This window comes from Eubalaena glacialis, chromosome 13 (genome assembly GCF_028564815.1).
Source record: "Eubalaena glacialis isolate mEubGla1 chromosome 13, mEubGla1.1.hap2.+ XY, whole genome shotgun sequence".
In the NCBI taxonomy this organism is placed as follows: domain Eukaryota; kingdom Metazoa; phylum Chordata; class Mammalia; order Artiodactyla; family Balaenidae; genus Eubalaena; species Eubalaena glacialis.
This window is the reverse complement of record NC_083728.1, coordinates 2,278,014-2,290,571: the sequence shown is the minus strand read 5'-3', so window position 1 is coordinate 2,290,571 and position 12,558 is coordinate 2,278,014. Positions and strand designations below refer to the sequence as shown.

The following is a 12,558-nucleotide window of genomic DNA, read 5'->3' as shown; positions in this document are numbered from 1 at the left end:
GCCTTCAGGCCTAGCTGGATCCGGGATGCTCTGGGCAGGACCCTCGCCGAGGGCACACGGAGACCCGAGGTTTGGGTTTGGTGTGTCGGTCTACCCACCCTGGCACTGGTACTGTCCCCAGCCTGTCGCTGCCATGTCCCAGCTGAGGCAGCAGTGACCAGAGATGACCAGCCGCCTTTGATGGGCAAGAGGGAGGGGCGCTTATTCCCTGCTGGGGTCCAGAGGCACAGAAGTCGCGAAGGAGGGACCCCTGCCCTGAGCAAGGTTCTGAGGTCAAGGGCCCGATGGATTTCTGAGCGTGCACCTGTCCACACACATGGAGGTGGATCCTGACCGTGCAGTCGGGGGGAAGCGGGTTAAGGAGGGCGCTGCCATGCCCTTGGGTACCTTCTGTGCCACATTCAGAAAGAGGCCTACTAGCATCTTGGCCGACGTCGCTGCCTGGGCAACACGGAGCCGTCTGCATTCATCCGTCACAGAGGCGCCAACCCGCATCAGGAATCCCAGCGGCCGCTCCAGCAGCCTCTGGTTTGCTGTGTGCCACTGGGGACATCATGAGACTCAGCGTCCCCACCTGTGAGATGGGGCAGGGCCACATCACCGAAAGCTTTGTGAGCAGGAAAGCCCTTCCTAGCCCGGGACAGTCCCCGTGCTTCTGTCCCTCACCTGCCCCAACACCACCCCGACCCTGGGGACCCACATCGTGCCTGTCCCCGCTTCCCTCTCTGGTGAGCGCCGCACTCTCCTTTCAAGAACTGGCTCTCGTGGCACCTCCAGGGGAAGCCGCTCCCCGCTCCCTGAGGTCGTTTATCTCGTGAACAGCTGAGAGGACCTCAGCCACCTCACTGGGTGGTTGTGATGCACCTAACAGAGGGAGGGGTCCCTGTAGATGAAGGATGGATGGATGGATGGATGAAGGATGGATGGATGCACAGATGAAGGATGGATGGATGAGGAGTTGGGTAGGTAGATGGATGAGGGAGAGAGGAAGAAGGGAAGGAGGCAAGAGTTATTAATCTTTTGTGAGAAAACTTTCAAAGTATGACATAGCACCCAAGCAATTGTAAGCTATTTCTTTGATTTTTTCATGTCTCCTTGGGTGCAGGTTCTAACCACGTTCACAAAAAAAAACAACATCAGCTGTTTAGACGTGCGCTCAGTTCGTGTAACAAGCACGGACTGAGTGCATTCTGTGTACCGGCTCCAGGCTGGGCTTCCAGGGGCCCAGCCTGAGTGTGAGGCCACCCTCGGGGTGCTCTCCATCTCCCAGGAGAGTCAGGCCCATGTTTGTTGAGTGGCTGTCAGAGGGGTTGATCCCAAGGACTGTGGGGCTGTGAGGAGGGCAGATCCATGCTGCGGCGAGGGAGGGGGTCCCCTGGAGGCACCGTCACAGCCGGTTCTTGGCAGCGGGAACAGGGGCCCAGCACGAGGTGGGTCCCCAGGGTCTGGCCGGTGTCAGAGCAGGTGAGGGGGGAAGAGCAGTGACTGTCCTGGCCTTGGAACTGCTTTCCCGCTCGCTATTTCGGGCACGTGGCCCTGCCCCATCTCCCAGGTGGGAACACTGGGCCCAGCACAGCACTGGGGCCCCTCCCCTCTCGCCCCTTACCTAGGAGCCTGTTCAGAGGCCCCGACGTGCTCTCCTCACTCTCCTCCTCCAGATACTTAATCCCTTGAAGGGACGCCCCAGCCGTGTGCCAAGGAGCTGTTTCCTGCTCCTCTGAGAGGCTCACTCCCGGGGGAGGCCTCTTGGAATAAGAGCCAGGGTGGCAGCGGGGGGGGGGGGGGGGGGGGAGGGACGGGGGGATGGGCAGAGTTAGCACCGCCACCCCCCAGCTGCACGCCGGCCCTGGGCACGCGGGCTGCGGCGCTGACAGAGGTGGAGGCCGGGCATCCGTCTGGGTGGGAGACAGTGTGAGCCCCCCGAGCCACCTCCCAGCTCTGGTCCACACCCTCCACTCAGCCCTCACTCATCCTGTCACCTCTGGGCAGAACAGCCCACCACCTCCTGGAAGCCTCTCTGGTTTCCCCGGCCCTCATTCCCTGAGAAGGTTGTGGCATCACCATGAGGCCTGTCCGGGAGGTACCTGGTTTGTGATGCCTGATGTCAGAGCCCAGGGCCACCAAACATCTTGTTTTTTTTATTGAAGTACATTTGATTTACAGTGTTGTGTTAGTTTGAGGTGTGCAGTAAAGTGATTCAGTTATACATATATAAAGCCATATATTTTTCATATTCTTTCCCATTATGGTTTATTACAGGATATCGAATATAATTCCCCATGCCATACAGTAGGAACTTGTTGATTATCTATTTTATATACAGTAGTGTGAGTCTGTTAATCCCAAACTCCTAATTTATCCCTCCCCTCCCTTTCCCCTTTGGTAAGTTTGTTTTCTGTGTCTGTGAGTCTGTTTCTGTTTTGTAAATAAGTTCATTTGTACCTTTTTTTTAAGATTCCACATATAAGTGATATCATATGGTATTTGTCTTTCTCTGACTTACTTCACTTAGTATGATCACCTCTAGGCCCATCCATGTTGCTGTAAATGGTATTATTTCATTCTTTTTTATGGCTAAGTAGTATTCCATGTATATATGTACCACATCTTCTTTATCCATACATCTGTCCATGGACATTTAAGTTGCTTCCATGTCTTGGCTATAGTATACAGTGCTGCTGTGAACATTGGGGTGCATGTATCTTTTCGGGTTATGGTTTTCTCTGGGTATATGCCCAGGAGTGGGACTGCAGGATCATACAGTAACTCTATTTTTAGTTTTTTTAAGGAACCTCCATACTGTTCTCCATTGGTTGTACCAATTTACATTCTCACCAACAGTGTAGGAGGGTTCCCTTTTCTCCACACCCTCTCCAGCATTTATTGTTTGTAGACTTTTTGATGATGGCCATTCTGACTGCTGTGAGGTGGTATCTCTTTGTAATTTTGATTTGCATTTCTCTAATAATTAGCGATGTTGAGCATCTTTTCACGTGCCTCTTGGCCATTTATATGTCTTCTTTGGAGAAATGTCTATTTAGGTCTTCTGCGCATTTTTTGATTGGGTTGTTTGGTTTTTTGTTATTGAGTTGTGAGCTGTTTGTATATTTTGGAGATTAAGCCCTTGTCGGTCGCATCATTTGCAAATATTTGCTCGCAGTCTGTAGGTTGTCTTTTCATTTTGTTTATCGTTTCCTTTGCTGTGCAAAAGCTAACGTTTATTTTTGCTTTTATTTGTATTGCCTGGGGAGACTGACCTAAGAAAACATTGCTACGATTTATGTCAGAGAATGGTTTGCCTATGTTCTCTTCTAGGAGTTTTATGGTGTCATGTCTAAGTCTTTAAGCCATTTTGAGTTTATTTATTTATGTGTATGGTGTGAGAGGGAGTGTTCTAATTTCATTGATTTACATGCGGCTGTCCTGCTTTCCCACATGGGCTGTGGGTCTGGGAAGGAGAGAGAGAGATGGAGGGACTCATGGATGGATGGAGGAGTGGATGAGTGGATGGAGGGAGGCTGGGAGGGAGGGAAAGAGAGTGGCAGTTTGTGACCGTCTGCTGTTTATAATTCCTTCCAGAGCCCCCTAGGGATCCTGAGCACATTTCCCTGAATCATGGGGCTGAGAAGTGGGCTCTTCCCTGAACCTCTTAGGGGAGCAGGACTTGGGATCGTTCATTCCTTGGAGGCATTTCAGAAGGTCCCTTTCTGCCCTGGACCCCAGAACCCTCCCTCCCTAATGGTGCCAGTGAGAGGTGGGCTGTGGTCCCAGCAGAGAGCTGCCCGCCAGGCTCGTCCTCACCTGTCATAGTGGAAACACCTGCGGCCTCTGCTCAGAACAGGGGTGTGGCAAGGCCCCCTCTGCTGGCCTGGAGTTGCTGCACCAGTGGGTCCGGGTGAGGCCTGGGTGGAGAAGGGCTGGGAGGCCCCTTCAGTGCCCAGTGAAACTCGCCGTCCCCATCAAGCATCATTTGCCTTTTAAATTCACACCTGCGTCCGAACGCTAACCACTCCTTCCAGGCTGTGTTCAGACACGGAGTGTGCTGGCATCTGTGCACCTGCAGAGAGGGGGGAGAGGGCTTGACTTCCCTTCTCCTGTTCGAAGTTCTGGACTGAGGCTGAACTTGACACTGAGGATGCTAAAGAAATGAGGTCCCCGCAGACAAACGTCTGAGGGTCGCCCCTCTTTGCAAACTGTCCACCCCTGGTCTGGCAAACCCAGCACAGCGTGCTGTGTGGTCCAGGCCCCCTTTTCCTTCTTTCTACCTCGATCTACACCCGTGGAAGCCAGGCACTGAGATGAAGGCAGAGACTTCACCACCCACCGCAAGTGAGAACTTTCTTCTGCCAGGTCACCTGCCGAGCGCCCTGCGGCCAGCACCCCCGGGCAGGAAGGTGACCCAGCTGAGTCCATCCGGGGAATATATTTCTTTAATGAAAGTATAAACAGCCTGTAAACTAAAATCCAAACTGATGCTCTGTTCCTTCCCCTCATCCCCTTCTAGAAAGTTCAGCAGTACACAGTCATTGTCCAAGCCACAGACATGGAAGGAAACCTGAACTATGGCCTCTCCAACACAGCCACAGCCATCATCACGGTGACGGACGTGAACGACAACCCGCCAGAGTTCACTGCCAGCACGGTGAGTGCACGTCCCCTCGGGGACAGTTCCCGGGCGTTCGGGTTGCTTCTCTCTCTGCTGCCACCTGATGGAAGGAGCTTGACAAACAGACAGGCTGTTAACAAAGGCCCCGAGCGGCGGGGGGCTGAGCCGGAGAGGAGCTCCAGGTGTCTGCAGGCCCGATACTGAGCACTGGCTGACACCTGGAGAGGCTCCCAGGGCAGAGTGAGTTGGACACTCCTCCTGAATCCAGAGGAGTTGACCAGCGGTGTTTGGGCTCCAGGGCCAGCCAGTGTGGGGGGTGTGCGTGGCTGCGTGCCAGGCAGGACTGTCTGGGGGACGCCTGGGGACAGGGCAGGTCCCTGCGGCAGGACCGTGGCTGGCCCTCCACGGCCCACCATCAGCAGGGGGACAGCGGGGCGTGGGGGACACGTTGTATGTCCTGCCCCTCCGGGCACGGCCGGCGGGCTGTGACCAGGCCACGTGCCAGGCTGCCCAGAGCCAAATGACCACAGGAACGCCCTCGCGGCAGAGCCGAGGGATCACAGAGCCACGAGTCACGGGCTCCCGGTTCCTCTGGATTCCAAAGGAGCTGCGTCTTTTGGGCCACGCCCCCCGGGGTGGGGCTGCTGACAGGATGGGAACATATACCCACCCTGCGGGTGCCCGTCCAGAAATGCGGCAGATGCAGGGGCCAGATGGGCAGAGGGGAGGGTCAGCGAGGACTCCCAGGGCAGTGCTGGGAGGCGGAGGCCGCCCCCTCCCCCCAGGGTCTCACCCCCGCGGCACCGAGTGGATGAGAGAGTAACAGCAATAACAGTAACAGAAGAACTGGAGCGCAAGCCCGGCTGTGGAGCTCCCCGGCTCCACCAGGCAGCAGCCTGGGCTTCCTGGTCGACCTCTGGTCCCCACCGGCCCCGTGAGCCTCGGGACCCAGTTATGGAGGAGGGTGCTGAGGCTCAGAGGAGCTGAGTCACTTGTCCAGAGCCGCTCAGCCCACTGGTGGAGCAGGGGGGGGGGACAGAGAGGAGACCCCTCATTCTCCCAGTGGGTGGGTCAGCTTGCCGTGAAGGCATCTCGCAGGCCAGAGCCCCTCACAGGGAGCCCCACCACAGCGTCCCCGCGTGCCCTCATCCTGCTTCCCCACCCCCCACAGGCTCCAAATTCTGGAGTCCCCACATCCCTGCAATGAGGCATCTCAGAGTCCTAGGCTCTGTGTCCGGCTGGACCAAGCCAGAGGAGGGCAGCCTCAGCCATGAGGGCACAGCGCCATCTGGTGGGCAGATGGCAGATTGCCCCACAGAGGGAGCAGCTCAGGCCTCTGCCCCCTGCTTAGGGTGGGATGGCTTCCATTCTGTTTGCTCTCCAAGGCCAGTGGGCAGTGGCAGGAAGGGCTCAGGAGCAGCGTCCCAGGGAGTCTGGACATGAGGAGAGCAGCTCCTTGTTCGCTGCACTGAGGTCTGACGTGCCTACAGTATGAGGCACAAATCTTGAGTGAAACCTTCCCCCCGGCCAGCAGCAACCCAGGCCCATCGTCCAAGGTGAGCTTTACCTGTTCTAGGACGTCATATAAACGGAGTCACACGGAACACACGATTCCCTGGAGCCTCCCACCCGGTGGCATAAGGCCTCTGGGATCCTTCTTTGTTGTTGTATCAGTTCAGTCAGATAGGGCCCCGCCCATCTGGGTTCTTTCTATTCTCAGCTTGGATCCTTTGGAACTTTTAGGAACAAGTTTTCATTGCCTCACCCAGCTTCACTTAATCATTATCTATCTCTTTTTTAAAAATTAACTTGAGTATTTGGTTAGGTAATTCACACACACGGTACAGCACCTTAAAATGTATAAAATGACTTACTTTGAGGAGGAGCCCCTTGTGTTTTCACTCTGACCCTTGCGTTGTTTTTGGTTTTTCCTCTTATGATATGTCTTGAAGACCTTTCCATATCCACAGATTCCAAACAGCCTTGGAATTTTTTTCAACATGTGTTTAGAAATAATTTCAAGCTCACAGAAAAGTTGCAAGAATAGAAACAGGGAAAAGAATAGCCTCACAGAGAGAAGACAAGATGGTGGAGTAGAAGGCCTTGAGCTCACCTCCTAACACAAAAGCACCAAAATCACAACTAACTAACTGCTGAACAGTCATCAATAAAAAAGAAAGACTGGGGCTTCCCTGGTGGTGCAGTGCTTAAGAATCGCCTGCCAATGCAGGGGACACAGGTTTGAGCCCTGGTCCGGGAAGATCCCACATGTCGCGGAGCAACTAAGCCCGTGCGCCACAACTACTGAAGCCCATGCGCCTGGAGCCCGTGCTCCGCAACAAGAAGCCACCGCAGTGAGAAGCCCGTGCACCACAACGAAGAGTAGCCCCCGCTCGCCACAACTAGAGAAAGCCCACGTGCAGCAATGAAGACCCAACGCAGCCAAAAATAAAATAAATAAATTTTAAAAAATAAAAAAGACTGGACCCAGCCAAAAAAGATATTCTACATCCAAGGATATAAAGAAGAAACCACAACAAGATGGTAGGAGGGGCACACTCAGAATATTATCAAATCCCATACCCCCTGGGTGGGCAGTTCACAAACTGGAGAATAATTATATCACAGAAGTTCACCCACAGGAGTGAGAGTTCTGAGCCCCAACTCAGGCTCCCCAGCCTGGGGGTCTGGCATCAGGAGGAGGAGCCCCCAGAGCATTTGGTTTTGAAAGCCAACAGGGCTTGACTGCAGGAGCTCCACTGGACTCCACAGCTCCACAGGGAAGCAGAGACCCCACTCTTGGAGGATGCACACAACGTATCACATGTACTGGGTCCCCAGGGCAAGGGCGGTGACTTCATAGGACACTGGGCTGGACCTACCTACTGCTCTTGATGGGTCTCCTGGGGAGGCGGGGTGTGGCTGTGGCTCTCCCTGGGGATGCGGACACTGGTGGTGGCGATGTCAGGGAGTGTTCAGCTATGTGAACTGTCGAGGAGGCAGACATCTCACCAGCACCAAGACCCGGCCCCACCCAACAGCCTGCAGGCTCCAGCACCGGGATGCCTCAGGCCAAGCAACCAGCAGGGCAGGAACTCGGCCCCACCCACCAGCAGACAGGCTGCCTAAAGGCTTCCTGAGCCGCAGCCACCCCTAGACACACCCCTTGACACGGCCCTGCCCACCAGAGGGACAAGACCCAGCTCCACCCCCCAGTGGGCAGGCACCAGTCCCTCCCACCAGGAAGCCTGCACAAGCCCCTTAGACCAGCCTCACCCACCAGGGGGCAGACACCAGAAGCAAGAGGAAACACAGCCCTGCAGCCTGCAGAATGGAAACTGCAATCACAGAAAGTTAGACAAAATGAGATTGGAGAGGAATATATCCCAGACGAAGGAACAAGATAAAACCCCAGAAGAACAACTAAGTGAAGTGGAGATAGGCAATCTACCAGAGAAAGACTTCAGAGTAATGATCGTAAAGATGATCCAAGATCTTGGAAAAAGAATGGATGCACAGAGTGAGAAAATACAAGAAATTTTTAACAAAGAATTAGAAAATATAAAGAACAACCAGAGTTGAAGAATATAATAACTGAAATGAAAAATACACTAGAAGGAATCCATAGCAGACTAAATAAGGCAGAAGAATGGATAAGTGAGCTGGAAGACAGAATGGGGGAAATCACTGCTGTGGAACAGGATAAAGAAAAAAGAATGAAAAGAAAGAAGGACAGTTTAAGAGACCTCTGGGACAACATTCAATGCACCAACATTTGCATTATAGGGGTCCCAGAAGGAGAAAAGTGAGAGAGAGAGCCTGAGAAAATATTTGAAGAGATAATAGCTGAAAATTTCCCTAACATGGGAAGGGAAACAGTCACCCAAGTCTAGGAAGCACCGAGTGTCCGATACAGGATAAACCCAAGAGGAACATGCCAAGACACAGAGAAATCAAACTGACAAAAATTAAAGACAAAGAGAAAATATTAAAAGCAACAAATAACATACAAAGGAATCCTCATAAGATTATCAGCTGAGGGCTTCCCTGGTGGCGCAGTGGTTGAGAATCTGCCTGCCAATGCAGGGGACACGGGTTTGAGCCCTGGTCCGGGAAGATCCCACATGCCGCGGAGCAACTAAGCCCATGTGCCACAACCACTGAGCCTGCGCTCTAGAGCCCGCGAGCCACAACTACTGAGCCTGCATGCCACAGCTACTGAAGCCTGCGTGCCTAGAGCCTGTGCTCCGCAACAAGAGAAGCCACCACAATGAAGAGTAGCCCCCGCTCACTGCAACTAGAGAAAGCCCGCTTGCAGCAACGAAGACCCAACGCAGCCAACAATAAATAAATAAAATAAATAAATTTATTTTAAAAAAAAAGAAAACGATTATCAGCTGATTTTTTTCAGCAGAGACTATGCAGGCCAGAAGGGAGTGGCAGAATATATTTAAAGTGATGAAAGGAAAAAACCTACAACCAAGAATACCTAGCAAGGCTCTCATTCAGATTTGATGGAGAAATCAAAAGCTTTGTAGACAAGCAAAAGCTAAAAGAATTTAGCACCACCAAACCAGCTTTACAACAGACACTAAAGGAACTTCTCTAAGTGGAAAAGAAAAGGCCACAACTAGAAACACGAAAATGATGAAATGGGAAAGCTCACCAGTAAAGGCAAACATACAGTAAAAGTAGGAAATCATCCACACACAAGAATGATATCAACACCAGCAGTCGTGAGAAGAGGAGAGTACAAATGCAGGATACTGGAAATGTGTCTGAACTTAAGAGATCAGCAATTTAAAACAATCATATATTTATATAGACTGCTATATCAAAACCTCATGGTAACCACAAACCAAAAATCTATAATAGATATACACACAAAAAAGAAAAAGGAATCCAAACACAACACTAAAGATAGTCATCAAATCATAAGAAGAGAGAACAAAAGAGGAAAGGAAGAAAAATGACCTACAAAAACAAATGCAAAACAATTAACAAAATGCCAATAAGAACATACATATCAGTAATTACCTTAAATGTAAACAGTATATAAGGCAAATGTTAACAGATACAAAAGGAGAAATTGACAGTAAACAAATAATAGTGGGGGACTTCAACGCCCCACTTACATCAATGGACAGATCATCCAGAAAATCAATAAGGAAACACAAGCCTTAAATGACACATTAGACACATTAGACCAGATGCACTTAATTGATATCTATAGAGCATTCTATCTGAAAGCAGCAGAATACACATTCTTTTCAAGTGCACATGGAATATTCTCCAGGATAGATCATGTGCTGGGCCACAAAGTGAGCCTCAGTAAATTTAGGAAAATTGAAATCATATCAAGCATCTTTTCCAACCACAACACTATGAGATTAGAAATCAACTACAAGGAAAAAAAACTGCAAAAAAACACTAACACATGGAGGCTACATGGAGGCTGTTCAATATGCTAGTGAGCAACCAGTGGATCACTGAGGAAATCAAAAAATACCTAGAGACAAATGAAAACGAAAACACTATGATCCAAAAGCTATGGAACGCAGCAAAAGCAGTTCTAAGAGGAAAGTTTATAGCGATACAAGCTTACCTCAGGAAAAAAGAAAAATCTCAAACAACCTAACCTTACATTAAAGCAACTAAAAATGAAGAACAAACAAAACCCAAAGTTAGTGGAAGGAAAGAAATCATAAAGATCAGAGCAGAAATAAATGAAATAGAGACTAAGAAAACCATAAAAAAAAGATCAATTAAAGTAAAAGCTGGTGCTTTGAAAAGATAAACAAAATTGATAAAACTTTAGCAAGACCCATCAAGAAAGGTACAATCTCCCAAAACTGAACCAGGAAGAAATAGAAAATATGAAAAGACCAATTACAAGTACCGAAATTGAATCTGTGATTTAAAAACTCCCAACAAACAAAAGTCCAGGACCAGATGGTTTCACAGGTGAATTCTATCAAACATTTAGAAAAGAGTTAACACCTATCCTTCTGAAACTATTCCAAAAAATTGCAGAAGTAACATTTCCAAACTCATTCTATGAGGCCACCATCATTCTGATACCAAAACCAGACAAAGATACTTCAAAAAAAAAAGAAAATTACAGGCCAATATCACTGATGAACACAGACGCAAAAATCCTCAGCAAACCACTAGCAAACCGAATCCAACAGTACATTAAAAGGATCATACACCATGATCAAGTGGGATCCATCCCAGGGATGCAAGGATTTTTCAATATCTGCAAATCAATCAGTGTGATACACCACATTAACAAACTGAAGAATAAAATCATATGATCATCTCAATAGATGCAGAAAAAACTTTTGATAAAATTCAACACCCATTTATGATTAAAAAAAAAAAAAAACTGTCCAGAAAGTAGGCATAAAGGGAACCTACCTCAACATAATAAAGGCCATATATGACAAACCCACAGCTAACATCATACTCAATGGTGAAAAGCTGAAAGCATTTCCTCTAAGATCAAGAACAAGACAAGGGGACTTCCCTGGTGGCGCAGTGGTTAAGAATACGCCTGCCAATGCGGGGGACACGGGTTCAAGCCCTGGTCTGGGAATATCCCATATGCTGCGGAGCAACTAAGCCCATGCGCCACAACTAAGCCCATGCGCCACAACTACTGAGCCCACATGCCACAACTACTGAAGCCCGTGCGCCTAGAGCCTGTGCTCCGCAACAAGAGAAGCTACCGCAATGAGAAGCCCACGCACCACAGCAAGAGTAGCCCCCACTCACTGCAACTAGAGAAAGCCTGCGCACAGCAACAAAGACCCAACGCAGCCAAAAATAAAAATAAATAAATTTAAAAAGAACAAGACAAGGATGTCCACTCTCGCCACTTTTATTCAACATAGTTTTGGAAGTCCTAGCCACAGCAATTGGAAAAGAAAAAGAAATAAAAGGGATCCAAATTGGAAAAGAAGAAGCAAAACTGTCACCATTTTCAGATGACGTTACACTATACATTGAGAATCCTAAAGATGCTACCAGAAAACTACTAGAGCTCATCAGTGAATTTGGTAAAGTTGCAGGATACAAAATTAATACACAGAAATCTGTTGCATTTCTATACACTAACAGAAGATCAGAAAGGGAAATTAAGGAAACAATCCCATTTACTGTTGCATCAAAAAGAATAAAATACCCAGGAATGAACCTACCTAAGGAGAAAAAAAAAAAAAAACCTGTACTCCGAAAACTGTAAGATGCTGATGAAATAAATTGAAGATGACAAAACAGATGGAAGCATATACCAAGTTCTTGGAGTGGGAGAATCAATATTGTCAAAATGACTATACTACCTAAGGTAATCTACAGATTCAGTGAAATCCCTATCAAATTACCTATGGTATTTTTCACAGAACTAGAACAGAAAGTTTTAAAATTTGTTTGAAAACACAGAAGACCCCGAATAGCCAAAGCAATCTTGAGAAAGAAAAACGGAGCTGGAGGAATCAGGCTCCCTGACTTCAGACTATACTACAAAGCTACAGTAATCAAAACAGCATGGTACTTGCACAAAAACAGAAATACAGATCAATGGAACAGGACAGAAAAGCCCACAAATAAACCCACACACCTATCAATCTATGACAAAGGAGGCAAGAATATACAATGGAGAAAAGACAGTCTCTTCAATAAGTAGTGCTGGGGAAACTGTACAGCTACATGTAAAAGAATGAAATTAGAACATTCTCTAACACCATACAAAAAATAAATTCAAAATGGATTAAAGACTTAAACATAAGACCGGATACTATAAAACTCCTAGAGGAAAACATAGGGAGGACACCCTTTGACATATTGCAGCAATACATCTTTGGATCCATCTTCCAGAGTAATGAAAACAAAAACAAAAATAAACACATGGGACATAATTAAACTTAAGAGCTTTTGCGTAGCAAAGGAAA

General features: G+C 48.7%; 1 protein-coding gene across 1 annotated transcript in view; it reads left to right on the top strand.

Annotated features, from left to right (window-relative positions):
- CDH4 (cadherin 4) overlaps positions 1 to 12,558 on the top strand; it is a 562,448-nt gene that overhangs the window by 529,627 nt on the left and 20,263 nt on the right. Inside the window, exon 9 of the mRNA XM_061207811.1 lies at positions 4,505 to 4,642. Within this exon, the coding sequence (XP_061063794.1) occupies positions 4,505 to 4,642 (138 nt within the window). The remainder of the gene's footprint in view (positions 1 to 4,504; positions 4,643 to 12,558) is intronic.